This window comes from Bos indicus, chromosome 20 (genome assembly GCF_029378745.1).
Source record: "Bos indicus isolate NIAB-ARS_2022 breed Sahiwal x Tharparkar chromosome 20, NIAB-ARS_B.indTharparkar_mat_pri_1.0, whole genome shotgun sequence".
Classification (NCBI taxonomy): domain Eukaryota; kingdom Metazoa; phylum Chordata; class Mammalia; order Artiodactyla; family Bovidae; genus Bos; species Bos indicus.
In genome coordinates this window covers 1006846-1028552 of record NC_091779.1, presented here as the reverse complement: position 1 = coordinate 1028552, position 21707 = coordinate 1006846, and the positions used below count along the sequence as shown (strand labels likewise).

The 21707-nt window shown below is 44.7% G+C and overlaps 1 protein-coding gene across 3 annotated transcripts in view; it reads left to right on the top strand.

The window, feature by feature from the left end:
- SLIT3 (slit guidance ligand 3) overlaps nucleotides 1-21707 on the top strand; it is a 723070-nt gene that overhangs the window by 55024 nt on the left and 646339 nt on the right. For all 3 annotated transcript variants that reach the window (XM_070774480.1, XM_070774479.1, XM_070774481.1), the window contains exons 2-3: nucleotides 5648-5719; nucleotides 15000-15071. In XM_070774480.1, coding sequence (XP_070630581.1) covers nucleotides 5648-5719; nucleotides 15000-15071 — 144 coding nt within the window. The remainder of the gene's footprint in view (nucleotides 1-5647; nucleotides 5720-14999; nucleotides 15072-21707) is intronic.

Here is a 21707-nt window from a genome sequence, read left to right as displayed (position 1 = left end):
AAGACGAGGAAAAATAAAGAATGTGGAGGTGGGAGGTTTTATGGATCAGGCCTAAAAGTGGCATATATTACTTCTGTTCATGTGACACTCACTCCAGTATTGTTGCCTGGAGAATCCCATGGACTGAGGAGCCTGGTGGGCTATTAGTCCATGGGGTCACAAAGAGTCAGACACAACTGAGCAGTTAACCCTTTCACTCATGTAACAGTGATGAAATCGCAGTCACATGGTTACACCTACCTGCACGGGAAGCTGTGAAATGAGGCCTGTCTGTATGCATCAGACGTAAGAAAATGGCCTGGTGAATGACTTCCCAGTCTGTGCCCCAGTGTTCAATGAATGGCAATGACATTTTTTGATTGCTAATATAATACCATGATGATTCCCATGGCATCCTAAGCCCCACTTAGAGAGATGGGCAACCCTAATCATGCAGCCTTTACTTCTCAGAGCCTGAGAGAAGGGCCAGTTCTTACCTCATCCCTAGAACGACATGTGCCTTTGGCCCTTCTAAGCCATCACTGGCCACGATGACAGGACCAAGGATCTCAAGAATGACAGGCAAGTCTCCAAAAGGACACACCATTGAAAGTCATGTAAATGGAGTTCCATTTTTTATGGTCAATTAAATATTCATACATTAAATATTTCTCTTCCATCTCTCTGTAGTTGCAAAATGAGTAACTCTAAAACATAATGGCTTAAGATACACACTTGCTTTAGTGTTGTCTCTTATGGTTTCTATGACTCGGAGTTCAGGAATGGTTCAGCTGGGTGATCTGAGTTTCTCATAAGTTACAGTCAGGTGGTAGCTGGGCTGGAATCTCAGAGGTGTCTGCACTTAACACATCTGACCTTTAAGCAGGAAAGACTCAAAACAGCCAGGGCTGGACCAGCTGGGGCTCCACAGAGATCTCTCTGTCTCTCTGGTCCCCTCACATGATCTCACCAGTGGGGACTCCGGGTCTTCTGATCTTCTCACACGGCATCTCAGGCTCTAATGCAAGTGCTCAAAGAAGGAGCCAGTCAGTCACTTACTGCCTCTTCCGATCTAGCTCAGAAGTTCTGCAGCATCGCTCCTGCCATAGTCCTGTTTGCCTACACAGTCACAAAGGCCTGCTCAGGTTCAAGGCAAGGGGGCATAGACTTCATCTCTTGAAGGCAAGTGTATCAAAGAAACTCTTTGTAGACATGTTTTGAGAAGGCCCCACTTCCCCATCTCCCATCTAGACACTGTAATGGTGTCCCCATCTAGCATCATCCCAGATGGGATCATTCATCCTGCACATGGTCCAGAACTCATACTGGGCTAAAGTAGACTGATTTCCTCAAAGAACAAAGCTGAAGGCTGAGACATATGGCTGAAGGTCCAGAGGAGCCTGGCCTGGGATGAGCGGGCTGAGGACGGAACGAGCATATGAGGCAGGGCAGCCTTTTCTCAGCATCAGTTTCCTTCGTTCCCATTTTCAGCCAAGAAGCTGGTAGTCCAGGCTCTGTCCTCCTCACAGTTTCGAGATCTTCAAGTAGGAGCATGCTTATGTGCTAAGTTGCTTTAGTCGTGTCCAACTCTTTGTGAGCCCATGGACTGTAGAGCCTCCCAGGCTCCACTGTCCATGGGATTCTCCAGGCAAGAATACTGGAGTGAGTTGCCATGCCCTCCTCCAAGAGATCTTCCCTACCCAGGGATCGAATCCATGTCTCCTGAGGCTCCTGTGTTACAGGTGGATTCTTTACCACTGAGCCACTGGGGAAGTTGCAAGTAGGAGAGGGTTACATAAAACGTGGAGGCTCAGAGAGTTTAAGTAAGGTACTCAAACTCATATAGCTCGGAGTGGGGAATGGGAGAGAGACTTGAACCCTGACGTGTGCCTCCTCAAGCCTGTGTGCTGTCTGACCTGTGGAAGTGTGTGCATTAGGCAGGGTAGAGCGTTGGGGGCAGATGAACAACTCAGCTCTCTCCCTACCCTCTGTCTGCAGCCAGATACCAGAGAATTAGGTGTCATAGGCAGGCCGCAAGGGAGGGGCAGCTGGAGGGGACCACTCTGGGTCCTGTCTTTCTGTTAATATTTATTAGCCATAAAGTGCACCCCACTTTTCCCCTAATGGAAAAGAGCACACCAGCAGAGTCTCTTGGGCAATCCCAGGATTCATCTCTAAGGCACATAATTTGGGCTGGGACAGTCCTCTGCTCTCGGTGTGCTGAAATTTCAGAGTGGAAGTTTGTCGGGGGAGGCTGAGAGAATGGGAGGATTGGGGGATGTGATTCAACTAATTATAGTACCGACAGGTTTCAGGACTGAGTATTTAACAAGTGCCTCATAAGCACTGTGTGTGCATCATCTCATTTAACCATCATGAAAACTCTTGAGGTTGAGACTGTCCCCCTCATTTTGTTGATGGAGAAACTGAGCCTTGGAGATGACATGAACTGCCTATAAGTCACTTAGTACATGGCAGTACAGGCATTCAAACTCACGGTTGCTTCCCTCTGAAGCTTGGCCTCCCAGACACTGACTCTGTGCCTGAGCCAACCCCACAGTCCCCACCTGAACTCTTGTCCCCAAGTCCTCAGCATTTCAGCCACACACTTTGTGCCTCTTCATAAATAAATGTTAATTGGAAATACCAGTGCCACAGCCAGTAACGCAGGCTGCTGAGATGCCATGCTGTGTCCTGGTGATTAAAGCCTTGGTTGCACTGCCACATTCACAGTGGTCACGGTCCCCAGGCACCCATTCCGTTGAGATGGGAGGGAAGAAGGAACTCGGGGTGAGGATGAGCACACCCTCATGCCTGTCTGCGTGCTAGTGTCCAGTCCTCGCACGAACAACTGTTCTTTATTTCCCTGTGTAACTCTTGCTCTTCCTTGGCGAGCCTCAGCTTAGTCTGAAAAGTCTAAATACAGCCTTTCTCCATCACAAGCTATTTAAGAACAAACTTTGTTACTTTACTTTTCTCAGAGGAGGGGCTGGAAGTAATGTATACACATTACTGTATTTAAATTTGTTGTTTTCAGTCATGTCTGACTCTGTGACCCTATGAACTGCAGCACACCAGGCTTCCCTGTCCTTCACTATCTCCCAGAGTTTGCTCAAACTTCTGTCCATTGAGTTGTTAATGCCATCCAACCATCTCATCTTCTGTCATCCCTTTCTCCTCCCTCCTTCAGCCCTTCCCAGCATCAGGGTCTTTTCCAGTGAGTTGGCTCTTCGCATCAGTTGGCCAAAGTATTGGTGCTTCAGCTTCAGTGTCGGTCCTTCCAAGGAATATTCAGGATATTTAAACCAGTCAATCATAAAGTAAATCAATCCTGATTATTCCTTGGAAGGACTGATCCTGAAGCTGAAGCTCCAGTACTTTGGCCACCTGATGCAAAGAATTGACTCATGGAAAAGACCCTGATGCTGGAAAAGATTGAAGGTAGGAGGAGAAGGGGATGGTAGAGGATGAGATGGTTGGATGGCGTCACTGACTCAGTGGACATGGGTTTGAGCAGGCTCTGGGAGTTGGTGATGGACCAGGAGGCCTGGCATGCTGCAGTCCTTGGGATTGCAAACAGTCGGACATGACTGAGTAACTGAACTGAACTGAAAATAGATAACCATAAAAATGTAAAATAAAATAGATAACCAGCAAAGACCTTCTGTATAGCACAGGGAACTATGCTCAATATTCTGTAATGGCCTAAATGATTGTTACTTCAGATAGAGGAAAGCTGGATGAGGGAGGGAGGTGGTTCCCCAGGGAGGTGGCCTAAGGAGTCATTTCACTTTTATTTCAGTGGGCTTCTGTGGTGGCTAAATGGTAAAGAACCTGCAATGTGGGAGACCTGGGTTCGATCCTTGGGTTGGGAAGATACCCTGGAGGAGGGCATGAAAACACACTCCAGTATTCTTGCCTGAAGAATCCCTTGAACAGAGGAGCCTGGCGGGCTACAGTCACAAAGAATTGGACATGATTGAGTGACTAAGCATAGCACAGAACATGATTCTTTAAATTAGAAGAGTAATCCCTCCTCAAACTTGATTTTTCCTTATACAAAGTGCTAGAATATGAAAATTGTTTCCCTTGTCACTTTATGCAACTTGAGAACTCACTGGTCTTTCTGAGGCATAATAGCAAGGCTTAGAACCTGACTAGGAGAAAAAAAGAATTCATGAATGTATGGATGGGATCTGCCACTGGGAAAATGGCTTCTCAGTACCTGAGTGTTCTGGAGGGATGCAAAGCCAATTTATAAATACCTTGTTGAGATTCCAACTTGGCCAAAATCCTGAAAAGTTTCTCATCAGTAAGGCATGGTAAATAAGAATTAATTGCTCAGGCTTCATTATTAAGAACTGTAACATATTATCCATGGTCTTTTTAAAAAAATCCTATCTTCTTAGATAATTTTAGTGGACACGATATTTATACGATTGTTAACAGGTTCATTCTTGACTTTGACTTTTCCCTAATCTTGGTTTTCTGCCACCTAAGGGGCCTCCTTCTCCCTGACACCAATACTACATAATGCTTGGAGCTCTTCCATGGTACATTCTTCTCTTTGGGACCTTTTTCAGGAGCTTCAGCCTACAAGCTGGGGCCAGAGTAGTCCATGTAGCTGTCTTTACCTGTTGTTTGAGATGACTTTTGCCAGGCATATGTTCTGCTATGTTGGGTTATGGAGTTAAATGAGATATGGTCTTTGCCCTCAGAGAGTCTGCAGATTAGCTGGCAAATCAGCAAGTACCTGGATGGGTACCAAAGTAGTCAAGATTCTTTTGATTTCAGGTGATAGAAAATTCAATTCAAACTGATTTAGGACAAAATATAAGGGAGAAAAGATAGATTGGCTCACATAATCTCAAAATACAGAGGGATCTGGTATCAGGCATGGGTGGATCCAGCTACTCACAGGATAAGCACCAGGAACCAGGCTCTTTTCATCTGCATCTGGAAAGTTCTCTCTTCATGGTACAGCTCAATGGCTTCTGGCAGCTACAGTGGAGAGAAAGCTATTGGGAATTTGAGTCACACATGTACTTCTGAAACAGTTACTGTGGTCACAGGGAGTTAATATGCTTGTAAGCCTGGCCTGGATCAAGTGCCCATCCTTAGAGCTGGGAAGAGGGATCAGCCTCACTTGTATTATATCAGGGCCGGGAAGCTTCCAAAGAAAAATTTGTTATCTGAAGAAGGGGCAACAGAAGCCAGGCAGCTGAACATACCAGGCTCTACTACGTACATAATGGCTGCTACTGCTCCTAAGTCGCTTCAGTTGTGCCCGGCTCTGTGCGACCCATAGATGGCAGCCCACCAGGCTCCCCCATCCCTGGGACTCTCCAGGCAAGAACACTGGAGTGGGTTGCCATTTCCTTCTCCAATGCATGAAAGTGAAAAGTGAAAGTGAAGTCGCTCCGTCGTGTCCAACTCTTAGCGACCCCGTGGACTGCAGCATACCAGGCTCCTCCGTCCATGGGATTTTCCAGGCAAGAGTACATAATGGCTAGCTTACTCCATACAGTGTCCTTCAGCCTGGTTGGGCATGCTCTAGGGAATATCATTAATCATTGAAAGTGCCTTCCTCCAGCCTGAGCCAGTCTGGGTTAAATAGACCATAATTGTAACCTGCAAAAAACTGACCCAAATTTGTTCTCTATTGCAGTGACCTGGACAGAAATAATATCACTAGGATCACCAAGACGGATTTTGCTGGACTTAAGAACCTCCGCGTCTTGTAAGTAGCATGAGGCTCTCCAGTGCATTTTCACCCTCAGCTCTTCAGCCTCGTGAAATGTCCCACTGCCCTGACATCACACCTTCCAGCGCTGGGCAACTAGAACTCAGCCTTCTGCAGCAGAAAGCCCTGCGTTGCATACCCGGGTTTCCTTCCTCAGCTGTCTCATTCTGTGTCTCTGTGCTGTGGGCTGGACTAGACTGATGGAAGAAGTCTGTTCTAGTGACAGGGAAAACAGAAGGCGATCCATGAATAAACCATTGTGCCCAGCTTTTAGGATGGCAGCAGGGTCATGTTGGCTCACCATGCTTCCCTTCTGTAGAGGTTATGATGTCTTCTCCAGCCTGTGCATTAAAGAGCAAACCCTTGTCTATGTTCTGAAGCTGCGAGGACTAAGTGGAACAACACATACCTCTTTAGCACGACACCTGGAAAAAGGGAAGTACTAAAAAGAAACATGAGCTCTTCCCGAAAAAAGGAAAAAAAATGTAACGGGTGCATAGAGAATGGAAAAAGTAAGAATTCATTGACTTTTAAGTAGATTTAAGGAAATTGTGAGTAAATTAGAATTAATCAACAACTGTTCTTATTTTGATATTTTTAGAATAATTAATACAGTATAACCAGAATGTTGTCGATCCAAAAATAGCTATAATGTAGCCATAAAACTTCAACTTACTACATGAATTTCAACAACTGAAAATATCTGCACATAGAAGAATAGGCTCTCAAAACTTATCCTAGGACTTCCGTTTCGTTGAATACATTGTCCAGTGATAAACAGAAGAAGGCCGACCATATATTAACCTCCTTTTCTCATGTCTTTTATCATCATCTTATTAAAGTGGGCATTTTTTACTGTTCTGTTACTTGATATAAGACCAATTATTATTTTATGTAAGAGTATTACACTAATTTTAAATTGGACATTTTGTTAGGATAATTCAACAAAGCTTTCTATTTTATTAAATGCTTTCTGGGCTTTCCTGCAATAGATTTGTAAATTTTTCATGCTGAAAAGAAAAAAAAAACATCAGTCTGGACAAAAGTTATTTATCTTGTTTCTTAATGGAGAGAAGGGGAGGAAGGAGTGGGGAGTCAGACAGGGTCAGGGCACTTACTGAACACGTGCTGCTGCACAGACAGGTAGGAAGACTTGAGATGGGCACTGGTGCAGCGGGGAAGCAAGAAATGTTAGGCCTCATTGCTGCATGTCGGACACTTTCACCCACCCCTAAATATGAATGATAAGAAGCTACCTAAATGCATGTCCACTGATGGATCTCAGATGATCAGAAGTACCAGAGAAGAGCCATTGGACCTCTTTCCTTCCTGACTCAGAAGGTGATTTTGACCTGTAAGTGAGGTTCCAGACCAAGAGTGCAGCCTGATGTTTGTTATGTCCTGGAATCTTTACTGGCAGATTTTTACTAGAAGTTGTAGCTAAAGTCTTGGTATCTAAAGCCACCTCCTTCTTTTTACTACCAGCACTTAATACAGTGCATTTTATTCTGCAGGCCAGAAATAGTAGGTTCTGATCCTGACTTGGAATTTACTACCCACGTGACCTTGAGCAGATCACTGTACGCTTCTGGGCCTCAGTTTTCTTGTCTGTAAACTAGGGAGTGAATAGTGTATTAGTTTTTGAGGGCTGCTATTACAAAGTCTGTCAGTCATGCCCCACTCTTTGCAACCCCGTAGACTGTAGCCCTCCAGTCTCCTCTGTCCGTGGGACTCTCCAGGCAAGAATACTGGAGTGGGTTGCCATGCCCTTCTCCAGGGGATCTTCCCGACTCAGGGATCGAATCCATGTCTCCTGCATTGCAGGCAGATTCTTTACTGTCTGAGCCACCAGGGAAGCACCATATCCTAGGTGACTTAAACAACAGAAGTTTACGGTCTCACATTTCTGGAGATGAGAAGTCCAGAATCAAGGTGCTGGCAGAGTAAGCTTCTGTCATGGACTGTGGAGGAAGGGTCTAGTGTGGCCTCTCTTCTAACGTCTGGTGGCCTCAGGAGTTTTCTGGCTTTGAGACAGTTGTTTCCAGGTCTCTCCACATTGTCTTCCCTTTAGGCATGTCTATCTCTGTGGCCAAATTTCTCCTTTGTATAAGGATACTTGTCAGATTGGATTAGGGTTCATCCTAATGACCTAACTTTTTTTTTTTAATTTTTTTTATTTTTAAACTTTACAATATTGTATTAGTTTTGCCAAACATCGAAATGAATCCGCCACAGGTATACCCGTGTTCCCCATCCTGAACCCTCCTCCCTCCTCCCCACCCCCACCCTCCCTCTGGGTCATCCCAGTGCACCAGCCCCAAGCATCCAGTACCGTGTATCAAACCTGGACTGGCGACTCGTTTCATACATGATATTATACAGGTTTCAATGCTATTCTCCCAAATCTCCCCACCCTCTCCCTCTCCCACAGAGTCCATAAGACTGATCTATACATCAGTGTCTCTTTTGCTGTCTCTTACACAGGGTTATTGTTACCATCTTTCTAAATTCCATATATATGTGTTAGTATACTGTATTGGTGTTTTTCTTTCTGGCTTACTTCACTCTGTATAATAGGTTCCAGTTTCATCCATCTCATTAGAACTGATTCAAATGTATTCTTTTTAATGGCTGAGTAATACTCCATTGTGTATATGTACCACAGCTTTCTTATCCATTCATCTGCTGATGGGCATCTAGGTTGCTTCCATGTCCTGGCTATTATAAACAGTGCTGCGATGAACATTGGGGTACACGTGTCTCTTTCCCTTCTGATTTCCTCAGTGTGTATGCCCAGCAGTGGGATTGCTGGATCATAAGGCAGTTCTATTTCCAGTTTTTTAAGGAATCTCCACACTGTTCTCCATAGTGGCTGTACTAGTTTGCATTCCCACCAACAGTGTAAGAGGGTTCCCTTCTCTCCACACCCTCTCCAGCATTTATTGCTTGTAGACTTATGGATTGCAGCCATTCTGACTGGCGTGAAATGGTACCTCATAGTGGTTTTGATTTGCATTTCTCTGACAATGAGTGATGTTGAGCATCTTTTCATGTGTTTGTTAGCCATCTGTACGTCTTCTTTGGAGAAATGTCTATTTAGTTCTTTGGCCCATTGGCCACGCCATGCCCCCTGCCTTGGAAGCACGGAGTCCTAACCACTGGACCGCCAGGGCAATCATGTAATGACCTCATTTTAACTTGACTACTCAGTAAAGACCCTGTATCCAAATAAGGCCACATTCTGATTTATTGGAAATTAAGTCTTTAACATATGAATTTGGGGAACATACAGTTTGACTCATAAGTAGTTAGAAGTCCTAACCCTCGTAATACCTTATGGTTTTGATGTATTCGTAAACAGTCTGTTTATTCTCACTGAAGCCTGTGGAACATCACTTGCATTGTTTTTTCATGTTTTCCTGATTGAGAAGTAAATATGATGATGATAATAACTGATGTATCTATGATGCCTTCCACAGACTAAGCTCTGTTACATAGTTACTAATGCTTATCTGCCCAGAGGAAACAGAGGCACAGATAGCTTAAGTGGTCCCAACTCTGCAGAGCAGGGAACGGAAGGAGAGGGACTCAGAAGCCAGAATGTGTGCTTTCTAACCTCCATGCAGTGCCTCTGTTCGTTTATGTTATAGAAAGTTCGGGAAACCAGCAAGGTAATAGCCTAGCCATTTATAAATGCAGCATTGGCATGCAGGTGACTGAGCCGAGCTCCCCCGAGCACCAGGGGGCGGGGTGCTGGGACCCAAGCACTGGGCCTCCAGCTAGCAGGTGCTGCTCCCTCCACATGTTCTCTGGTCTTGGGCCAGTATACCGTCCTCCCACCATCCCCGGGGGGGAAGGCCCTACCCTCTGCCAAGTCTTTCTTTTGCCCCAAGCAGTCATGTGTCTGTCAAATGACTGGCAGCTCTGACAAGTGTGTGGATCAGAATTGAGATTGGGATAAAGGTGGGGGAGTTTCATGGCTCAGTGTTAAGGTGATTTTTATTAAAGAGATATAGGCAGTAAACTGCTGATTCCAGATCATTTACCAGCTTAAAGAAGAGACATTCCTCTATTTTTTCCATTTCTTTCTCTTGCATCTGTGGGAGATTTCCTTTCATACAAGTCAGAAATCACAGCTAATGCTTCATTTTTCTAACAAAGTCAAAAATAATGCTTTGATTTTCTTACCATTACATCAGAAAGATGTAATAAAAATTCCAATTTCCATATCTGCTGTCTGCAAATAGAAAGTTTAAAATAATCACAAAAGATCATATTAATATCCTCTGGATGGTCTACAAGTTTCCTTTGACCACAGTTTATCTTTGCAGTTAATTGGTACATTCTTCTTATTTTGATAAGCTGTGCCAAAATCCCCCCCTCCCCTCACCTCCTAGACTCTGTTAATGCACTGTGTTTCATTATCTTCCTTAGCAGCTCAAAGACAATCCATTCAAGTGGCCCTTTATTAGTGTGAAAGAATCTGCTGCGTGGAATAGCTGAAATGTTTTCTAACTCACACCAATAAAATATCCTGACGTTTAAACCATATTTCCTCTCAATCTATTCTTTTTAGCTGAGTAACCTAGACAACTATCTTTTTTGAAAAACTTTCATCACACCTTGGCATATTCCCTGTATCTGTTTCTTATTTACAGTTTATTGTGAGCCAGAAAAGACTGAATCGTCTTGAATAATTTGAGCCTACCATCCATTTCCATGCAGAACTGTTAATAGAGTGCAGGTGAATGGACGAAGGCAGATAAAATGGAGATTGGGGAACTTTGGCTTCATCTAGAGGCAATTTTCCCCAAAAAAGTATGTTCAAGGAGAAGATACAAGCATTGCCTATAACAGTTGTTTCCTCCAAGGGGCGGGAATAGGCAAAGGTCTTTTCTGGTGTTATCAATTATATTCTCTTTCTTAGTAGTCTGTTGCAAGAGCTCTGCTATGCCCACAATGTGGGAACCAGCTTTATCCCAAATGGGGTTAATAAAATAGTTAAACTCCACCCCAGCCATCATCACGTGGGGGCGATTTCTGATTCTGATCCAATGTTAAAACTAAAAAAATAACAATGCCGAAAGAGCCGAAGATGAACACAACCCGTGTCCCTCTTATTCAGAACAGATTCAAGCCACAGTCAGCCCTTCTGGGTGTCTAGCCTTTCCTGGATCCCCTGGCTCCTGTAGCTGGTCAGTGAAATGAGAGTGATAGCAATGGTTAGTGCGCTCTCCTCAACTGCCTGGAAGTCTAGGCAGGAGGTTCGCAGCACACTCCTTCAGTGATTCATTGATTCATCACACCTTGGTTATTTATTGAGCCTTTAAAAACCAGGTACTAGGCTGGATCCTGAAAGGTCTAGGAAGAAGGTCCAGAAGAGGCCCAAACTACCTTACCACTCAGGATCCCAGGAGGACACAGGAGGAGAGATCAATGAAGATTTGTTTGCAAAACTGCGGGTGAGGTTAAGAGAAACCAGAATGAGTTGGTGCAGCTCCCTGGGGCTAGCAGCCATCACTAGCATCCTTTGAGCCTCAAGGAACAGTGGGAGGAAGTGGTTACCTGAGCCCCGCAAAGGAAGGACTGCCAGTTAGCACTTGGGCTCTTAGGTAGAGAAACACAGTCAACTTGGAATGATCTGGCTGAAGGGGAGTTGGAATCAATCTCCCCACCTCCCTCACTCTTCTTCCAGCCACTCATCTCCTTCCTCTGGCTGAACCCCATAGGTAACCCAGAGTCAAGGACCCTTCTCGATGAAGACAGTATAGTAAGTTTGCTGCTGCCGCTGCTAAGTCGCTTCAGTCATGTCCGACTCTGCGCGACCCCATAGACGGCAGCCCACCAGGCTGTCCCATCCCTGGGATTCACCGGGCAAGAACACTGGAGTGGGTTGCCATTTCCTTCTCTAAGTAAGTTGTCTACTCCCCTACGTAAGAACAAATTCTGTTCCGAGAGCACTTCTGTAAGCCCTGTTTCTGCTTCCCAGGTGGTGCTGGTGATAAAGAACCTGCTTGCTGGGACTTTCCTGGTCAGTGGCTGAGACTCTGCACTCCCAATGCTGGGAGCCCGGGTTCGATCCCTGGTCAGGGAACTAGATCCCACATGCCACATGCCGTAACTAAGACCCAGCACAGCCAAGTAAATGAAAAGAAAAAGAACCCGCCTGCCAGTGCAGGAGAGGTAGACACTCAGCTTCAATCTGTGGACTGGGAAGATGCCCTGGAGGAGGGCGTGGCAACCCACTCCAGTGTTCTTGCCTGGAGAATCCCATGGACAGAGGTGCCTGGTGGGCTATAGTCCGTAGGGTGGCAGAGTCGGACACAACTGAAGTGGCCTAGCACACACCAACAAAGTTGGTCTAGGTACCCAACTAACAGAATCAGCTATATAGTACTGCACTGTAATAGGTTTATAATAGTTTTCACACAAATAATACATGACAGACAAAAAATAAAGAAAACATGTTTAATCTTACAGTATCCTCCTTGAAAAGCACAGTGTACAGTGCAGCATCTGGCATACAGCGACTGGCATCAGGTGAACGAGCAAGAAGAGTTACTGACGGGAAGAGGGAGAGGAGGGGGATGGTAGAGCTGGAGGACCATCGGCAGCAGGAGGTGGAGGGCACGCTGCCGTTTCACTCCCGCCTCGTGTGACTGGACATACGAACACATGTCCGCACGTTTGAAAGTTTACAACTTGAAGGTTTGTGTGTAGAGAACTTACTGTAAAACTGAGCCTGCTAGGGCGTGACCAGGGAGGAGAAGGGGTAGGTATCCAACCGTCTCTTCTAGTTCCCTTTCTGAAATAAACTGGTAGCGTTAGAGTAATTAGGACAGAAGTAAGAGATTCCTCATGGGAGGTTGGAGTTAGACCCCTTTAGAAACCCTGAGGGAGCGTGACACTCAGCCACCTTAGTGTTGCTCCTTGTAACGACTGAGAGGTAGTGACAGCAGACTCGGTGATGGATTGATTGACAGTAAAAGCCCAGCTGGACAAACCCTCGGTAACTCACGCTGCACTGGTCCCTGTTTAGCCAGAGGCGCTAGTGAGTCTATTAGTATTCCAAGGCCCTCCTTGCCGTGTGGCAGGATGGGAAAGAGAAGGGAAGGAAAAGAACATTTATTAAGCCTCTGATTGTACTCCAGATCCTGGGCAAGATCATTTATACACTTTTTCCACTTTTAATCTCACAAGGACTTTGTGTGTGTGTGTGATTTTACAAATGAGGAAGCTGAGTCTCTGAGAGGTTGACTAGACAGTCCAGTATCACACCTTCAGTTAGTGAAAAAGCTGGAAAGGGATTCTCAACCAAATTTGAGAAGCACACCAGACTGGGAGGGAGAGCATACCATGTGGCATTATATGCATAATTTCTCCTCAGACGAGTCTAAGCTTAGCCTTTCTACTCCTTGGAGCCCATGCATTTTAAGCAAGGAGCCTATATGAGGCCAGCCTACAGGGTCAGGAATAACATCAATGTGTGAATCCCAGTGGATGAGGATTCTGGCCAGCTGTTCGTGTGCTGTGCTGTGCTTTGTCACTCAGTTGTGTCTGACTGTTTGTGACCCCATGGACTGTAGCCCGCCAGGCTCCTCTGTCCTTGGGGATTCTCCATGCAAGAATACTGGAGTGGGTAGCCTTTCCCTTTTCCAGGGGATCTTCCCAACCCAGGGATCAAACCCAGGTCTCCTGCATTGCAGGCAGATTCTTTACAGTCTGAACCACCAGGGAAGCCAAGGAATACTGGAGTGGGTAGCTGATCCCTTCTCCAGGGGATCTTCCCCAACCCAGGAATCAAACTGGGGTCTCCTGCATTGCAGGCGGATTGTTTACCAGCTGAGCTACAAGGGAAGCCCCAGCTGTTCAAATTGGAAAATATAAGCTGATTTTCCTAAAAGGGTTTCTTTTGTAGGGTGTGTATATGTGTGTATGCTATCCTGAATTTTAATTGTTTGCAACAATTTCACAAACATGTAAAATATCATTGAACCCAAAGCAAATAGCTCCATCACTCTGGTAGTCAGAAACTTCATGTGTCCTGGACTAGCCTTCTCTTTGATGTAAAATCAGTGTGTGCCCAAGGTCCTCTTGAGTGTTTTATTCATACACTAAGTCTGTGAAGTGGCTGCTGTGCTGGGAACCTGTGTTAGGGCTGGGACTGTGAAGATGAACGGCAGACCTTACCTTCTTTGTTCTTAGGCATTGTGAGGAAGATTACTTGGAAATAAACACAAAGCCCTGAGTGTTAAGCCTGAGAAGTGCAGAGGGTTATGAAATATCTCAGAGGTGGAGGGCTGGCATGCATGGAGTCATTTTTGAAGTGAAAACCAAGCTTCTCCAAGGCTATTCTTCCTTCCTTCTGCTTCTCCTTCAGGTGCCTCAGGGCGCCTCTCCTTCTGCCTCATCCAGAGGAACATACAGCCCTTTGAAAACTCTCACCTTCCAAAGAAACATCTTCAGCCACAATAGCATCCTCGCGAAGTCCCATTCGACCACCAGGGGCAGCTGTGGATGGAAAGAGCAGCCTCATCTCTTCTCTTCCCTACTGTTCAGCTAATTCATTTTAAGCTGCTTTTTTTTTTTTTTTTTAAGTTTAGGGGAACAAATGTTTCATTGTACATTCAATTCTCAGGATATGCCACATGCATGAATCAAACTTTTAATCATCTGCTTGAAGGGCTTTGGAGATGGGTAGAGTTCGTGACTGGGGAGACCTAGCTTTTGTGACCGTCGCCTTCACGTTGGGAGCAGACGGGCCCGGGGCAGGTGGACTTCCTGGCACAGGGAGGCACACCCAATGGTAGCTTCAGCCTTTCTTCGAGGTGACCCAGAGACGAAGTGAGCAGAGAAAGCCCTTTCAATGAAGTATTTTTGAATCTTCGGAGGAGGGAGCTCCGAGGGAAGAGATGCTGAATATATGTGTGTTTTTTTTTTTTTTTTTATAAGAAGCAGCTTTTACCTCTTCTTTTTCTGTATAACATCCTGCAGTGCTTAGAGAGGGGAGGACATTTGCTGAGAACATTCTTAAAATAGAGGCATGGAAACCAATCTGTCAGGTAGAAGTGTGCAGGCGGCGAAACCCTGGTTACCGTGGCACCAAGCTGGGATGTGAAGTATCTTGTCCCACCAGACTGATCCCGGCTGCGGGGGAGGGGTGGGCATCAGAGGGTCACGGGAGGGGCTGAGTGACCATGCCCACATGGCCCTAAGCCTAGTACGAGAATCCGTGAGCCTCGTTCTTCCTTGACCAATGCTACCTCTTTGGTTCCAGGCATCTGGAAGACAACCAGGTCAGCGTCATCGAGAGAGGTGCCTTCCAGGATCTGAAGCAGCTGGAGCGATTGTAAGTACACACAGCCCCCTTTCTTGAAAAGCCTTATTTGTTTGTAAATTGGCTTCATTGTGGCCTCTCTAAGGAAAAAAAAAAAAAAAGAAGAAGCTCCAATGTTTAATAAAATGTTTGCTATTATATTTAGAGCATATTGGATGCCTGTTAAAGAGACACTGAGATCCACTTAATCTTTTTTTTCTTTAAAAGATGCTAGAATTGGCATCTGGAGCTTGTTTTTCTGCCTCCCGGCCTTGAGCTGTCTCTGGGTAGCTGTGCGTGGGGCTGGTTCCTGCCCAAGCCTCAGCCTTCCCTCTAGTGGGTGAAGAAGTTCATTGAATATATGTGTGAGATAACCACAGTTGGTTATCCCTGCCGTGGAAACCAGCATCAGATGCTCCCTGTTCCTGTGCAGGGGGGGCAGGCTCCCTCCTCAGGCCCTGTCTTTCAGGCCTCTCTGTCCCACTAACCTGGGAGAAGACGGACAGGCGGGGTGGGCCTGCGCCTCCTCTGAGGGAGCATCAGCCCATGTCAGGAAGCCCCCATACTTCCAGGAGAGATTGTGTTGCCAGTGGTTTAAAAATAGCCCACTGTTCTGACTCTGTCAGAGGGAGAGAATGAAAGGGAGTGGAGATGGGAGATGGATGGAGCCTCCATTTGTTCTGTTAATGCTTTTGCAGAAAACTCTTGGGTCACCATGATGAGGAGTCTCCTCAGATAGTTGAGTGGGCAGCTTCACCTTTCCTTGGTTAATCACATCTGGCAGCTCATAGCATCTGGATATTTGCTTTGTGCCGTTGGAGAGGGGATTGTCCCCAAGAGCACTCAGTCGCGCTGGTGGGTGGCTCTTTCTATGCTTCCTTCTGTATCCCGGTTGACCTGATATTTCAGCCTCCTTCATTCAGGGGGCGAGGCTGTAGCAGCTCACTGCTCCTCCAACTTACCTGGAAGGATGTTCCCAATTTACCTGTCTTGTCTCTAGCGATGGGCCTGCCAACAACTGGTTAGCTTTGTGATTTGCCTTCTTTTCCCTTGGAGTCATTCTATGTGGGGTGACCTGAGAAAGGGAAGGGACATTACCCAGCAAAATCCTTACTCCCCACTCTGTGGTATGAACTGTCTCATTCATTGTTTTCCTTCCAGGTCAAAGGTTAACGTATGTTCCACTGTTGTTGGTTTGAAAATAGGACATTAATTTCTTACAAGGGAAAATAGATTAAAAAAAAAAAAAAGAATGTTGCCACTGTTTATACCTTTGACAGTGACAGTGTTAGTCGCTCAGTTGTGTCCAACTCTTTGTGACCCCACGGACTGTAGCTCACCACCTCTTCTGTCCATGGAATTCTCCTGGCAAGAATACTGGAGTGAGTTGCCATTCCCTTCTCCAGGGCATCTTCCTGACCCAGGGATCAAACGCAGGTCTCCTGCATTCCAGACAAATTCTCTACTGTCTTAGCCACCAGGGCTTCATTTCTTAAAATTTTAACTCTTCTCCTTATTTAGACCAAGGAAAAAAATAAAATATTTGTTGAACTTGCTTCCTTTGTATGAAGTACTCAACGTTTATATGGGTGAATAAATACAAAATCCTTTGTCATGAGGCCACTTCTTGCTTATTCTTCTGATTAGAAGTGTAAATAAATTCCCAATTCATTAATTTCATGGTTGCTGGGAAGGAACTAATAGAGTACTTTGGACATGCTGGGAATTGGGCCAGTACATTACATACTATCTGTTATTGTATCCCCACAAAATTCCTGTGAGGTGTGATTACCCTCATTGTGTAGATGAAGAAACAGAGGCTGAGGGCGATGAAGCCAAAGGATTGCGAGAGGGAGCCAAGATTCAAAGCCACATCTGTCTGACATCAAAGCCCACCTCCTTTCATATTTCTGTGCTGCAGACATGAGATGAAGTGTGATCTTTAGCAATGGCCCTGCAAACAGCCTCTCACATACCCACTGAACTCTGGGGAATATCAGTGGAATAGTCTAGAAAAAGGCACTTTTCTTTCGCTTGGTGAGTATGGCTGAAATATCTTGCATGTCTGGGGGACTAAGAGGATTACAGTTGTAGGGTAAGCCTGGCTGTTTCTCTCCTCTGCTGTATTAGGAAGGTCATCTAGCTGTTGTACTAGATAAACACTCAAATTTCACAGCTTTACAGGGTGGAAGTTTACTTCTTATTCATAGCAAACCCAGTGTGGGCATTCCTGGTTGCTGGGCTTTGCTCCTCCAAGGGGAGACTTCGAGACAAGGACTCCTTCTGCTTCTCCACTCTGCCATTTCTAAATCTTGGCTTCTGAGGTACCATTATTTGTCTGCATCAAGCCACTGGACGGGAAAACAGTAGGGAGGACTGCGAGTGGGAGGTTTACATGGGAAAGAACTGGAAAGACTACATATTACTTCTGCTGTTAGATGCCTTGGGTTGAAACTCAGCCACATGGCCACAGGGGAGGCTGAGAAAACTGTTGAGCTATACGTGCTGTAAGTAGGAGAAACAGGCTTAGCGAACAGCAGATCATCTCTGACTTCTGTTGCAAGTGAGTGGAAAAACACTTGGTCAAGGGGAAGAGTGGAAGTAGAGGCAGCTGGACTAGTATGCACAGCTGGACAGGCTCCCTCACTGAAGGCCTTTCAGCATCAGGGTGTGTGTGTGTGTGTGTGTGAGAAAGAGAGAGATAGAGATGGCTAGTGTGTCTTGACTAGTGATGATCGGGTTTGGGATGTCCAGTCTGCCCCCAGTGTATTTGCTGTTAATAACGGAAGAGGCAGATGGCTGCTTGTGCCATCGCATCCCTAGTCTTTGAAAGGAAGTGAAAGTCAAGTGTTCGTTGCTCAGTCATGTCCGACTCTTTGTGACCTAATGGGCTGTAGCCCACCAGGCTCTTCTGGTGTCCGTGGGATTTTCCTGCAAGAATACTTGGAATCCACTGAAGTGGATTTTCCATTCCCTTCTCCAGGGGATCTTCCCAACTGCTGGCTTAATTTACCTCTGTCTCTGTATTTCATAGTAGAATAATCTTTATGGATCATACTCTAAAAAGGAGGCTGAAAATTGTAACATTTTTGTAATGTTTATTTTCATTTGAGATGGTCATTATTGGTGTCATCTCTTTCAGGGATTATGGGGAAAAGGGAGAGAATTCTATCCTTCAGGTCTCTGCTGAGAGGAATTCTCTCTTTCTCCATGAAGACCCTTGCCCAGATTCAGTGAGGTGCTCCTTCCCTCATGACTACACATGTTGGCCCGTATCATAGCCTTTATGCCATATTTCAATTTCTTATTTGGCTGATCGTCTATCCCCAGAACTATGAGTATGTTGAATGAGGAATTGCATTCCATCTAACTGTTACTCTCAAAGCCTTGTGCAAAGCATGATACTAATAGTAAACACTTGTAGTGCTTACTCATCAAATACAGTGGTTTTGAACTAGGACCAGTTTTTCCTGCCAGAGGACCCCTGGCAATGTCTGGAGACGTCCTTCCTTATTACAACTGCAGGATGCTGACAACATATAATGACTAGAAGTCAGGAGTTCTGCTGAACAACCTACAATGTATAGAACAGCTCCCAGAACAAAGAATTACCCAGCCCCAAATGTTGTTACTGCTGAGATTGAGAATCTCTCTTCTTTCCCTGTTATGCATCAGATGCCATTTTAGTAATGATATAGGCCATCTTATTTAATCCATATAACATTATGAGGTTAGAATGATCACATTCCTGATGTGAAAAAACATAAAATTCAAAGCATTGACTAAATATGCTTATTCTAAATCTAATAGCTAGAGCTTGCTTCTGATTTTGAGGAAGTATACAGGATAGGGGAGCAAGTTTTTAAATAAACCCAGGAGAAAACAAGTAAATCCTGTGAACATTCTACAAGATAACTGCCCTGATCTGTTCAAAAAGTCAGTGTTATGAAGGAGATGGGATTTGACTGTTCTACGTTAGAAGCAGCTTAGGGTAGAAAAAGTAGTACAAAAATTGGGAAGGTCAATGGAGTTTAAGTGTTTGAAGATCTTTGAATTATGCAGAAAGTGATAGTGGTGCTGATGTTTATTGCTTTATTAAATGAAGGATGCATATTAAAATCTGTAAGATAGCTATTAAAAAGGCTAGTTAAAAAATATAACTTAGTAGGGGGAGAAATGATACCAAAAAATGTGGCTAATTCAAATAAGGGATAAAGGGAAAGAAAAAGGGACACAGAATAAAATGAGACAAAGAAAACAAATATTAAGATGATGTATTTAAATACAAATATATCATGATTATTTTGTATGACAATGATTAATACTTTAAAAGACACAGATTGTCAGGATGGATTAAAAGAAAACAATAATTATGTGATTCTTCTAAAAGAGGAACATTAGGCAAAAAGAGAGAGAAAAGTGAAAGTGAGAGGATAGACAATGACCCTGTGAGGACACTAACCAGTAGAAGGCTGAGGTGGCTAAGTTAACACAGATGAAATGAACTTCACAACAAGAAACATGAATGGAGGTACAGAGGGATGTTTCATAATGATAAAGGAGTGAATCAATCAGGAAGGCGCAGCAGACCTGCACTGGACATACTGTTACGTGTAGTATGCATGTGTGTGTGAGTGGTTGTCACTCTGTAAGTTGTGTTCCACTTCTTTGCGACCCCGTAAACTATATAGCAAGCCGGACTTCCCTGTCCTTTACTATCTCCAGGAGTTTGCTCAACCTCATGCCCAGTGAGTCAGTGAGGCCATCTAACCACCTCATCATCTGTCAGCTTGTTCTCCTCTTGCTGTCAGTCTTTCCCAGCATCAGGATCTTTCCCAATCAGTCGGCTCTTTGCATCAGGTGGCCAAAGTGTTGTAGGTCCAGCATCAGTCCTTCCAATGAATATTCAGGACTGATTTCCTTTAGGATGGAATGGTTTGATCTTGCTGTCCAAGAGACTCTTAAGAGTCTTCTCCAGCACCACAGTTCGAAAGCATCTATTCTTTGGTGCTCAGCCTTCTTTGTGGTCTAACTCTCACATCCATACCTGACTACTAGAAAAGCCATAGCTTTGACTATATAGACCTTGGTAGGTAAAGTGATGTCTCTGCATTTTAATATGCTGTCTAGGTTGGTCCGGAGAAGGTAATGGCAACCCACTCCAGTACTCTTGCCTAGAAAATCCCATGGATGGAGGAGCCTGGTAGGTTGCAGTCCATGGGGTCCTGAAGAGTCAGACACGACTGAGCGACTTCACTTTCACTTTTCACTTTCATGCATTAGAGAAGGAAATGGCAACCCATTCCAGTGTTCTTGCCTGCAGAATCCCAGGAACGGCAGAGTCTGGTGGGCTGCCATCTATGGGGTCGAACAAAGTCGGACACTATTGAAGCGATTTAGCAGCAGCAGCAGCAGGTTGGTCATAACTTTTCTTTCAAGGAGCAAGCGTCTTTTAATTTTGTGACTGCAGTCACCATCCACAGTGATTTTGGAGTCCAGGAAAATAACATCTGTCACTGTTTCCGCTTTTCCCCCCATCTATTTGCCATGAAGTGATGGGACTGCATGCCATGATCTTAGTTTTATAAATGTTGAGTTTTAAGCCAAATTTTTCACTCTCCTCTTTCACCTTCATCAAGAGGCTCTTTAGTTTCTCTTTGCTTTCTGCCTTGTCTGAGGTTGTTGATATTTCTCCTGGCAATCTTGATTCTAGCTGTGCTTCATCCAGCCCGGCATTTCGCATAATGTACTCTGCATAGAAGTTAAATAAGCAGGGTGACAATATACAGCCTTGATGTACTCTTTTCCCAGTTTTGAACCAGTCTGTTGTTCCATATACGCTAAGTGCTAAGTCGCTTCAGTCGTGTCCAACTCTGTGCGACCCCGTAGACGGCAGCCCACCAGGCTCCCCCGTCCCTGGGATTCTCCAGGCAAGAACACTGGAGTGGGTTGCCATTTCCTTCTCCAATGCATGAAGTGAAAAGTGAAAGTGAAGTTGCTCAGTCGTGTCCGACTCTTCGAGACTCCATGGACTGCAGCCTACCAGGCTCCTCCATCCATGGATTTTCCAGGCAAGAGTACTGGAGTGGGGTGCCACTGCCTTCTCCTGTTCCATGTATAGTGTATATTAAATCCATATTCTGAAAATACAGAAAACAAATACTGACAAAACTAAATGGATAAAGAGACAAGTTTCTAATCATTTAAGATAAGGTCCTTTAATTGATGAACAGGCAGAGAAAATTGTTAGTAACAGTATAGAATATTTTAATGACAAGGTTTACAAACCTGACCTACTTGAAACAAAGAGAACAATGCAACCAGGAAGTGTAGAATAACCATTTATTCAGGTTCGTGTAGAACTTTTATGAAATACTGGTCTGGAAAGCAGATCTCAACAATTATCAAAGTATAAAATCATAAGGAGCATTTTCTCTAACCACAGTAGAAATACAGAAATCAACAACAACCAAAAAAAACAGTAGAAATTTTCAAAATATTTAGAAACTGAATGATATTCCTTTAAATAATCTGTTAGTCAAAAAACATTTCGATGGACATTGGAAGATATATTTTTTAGAATGTTAATAAACATCCAGTATATCACAAAGTATGGATTGCAGCCAAAGTCATGCCTAGAGGAAAATGTATAGCCTTTAAGTATATTAT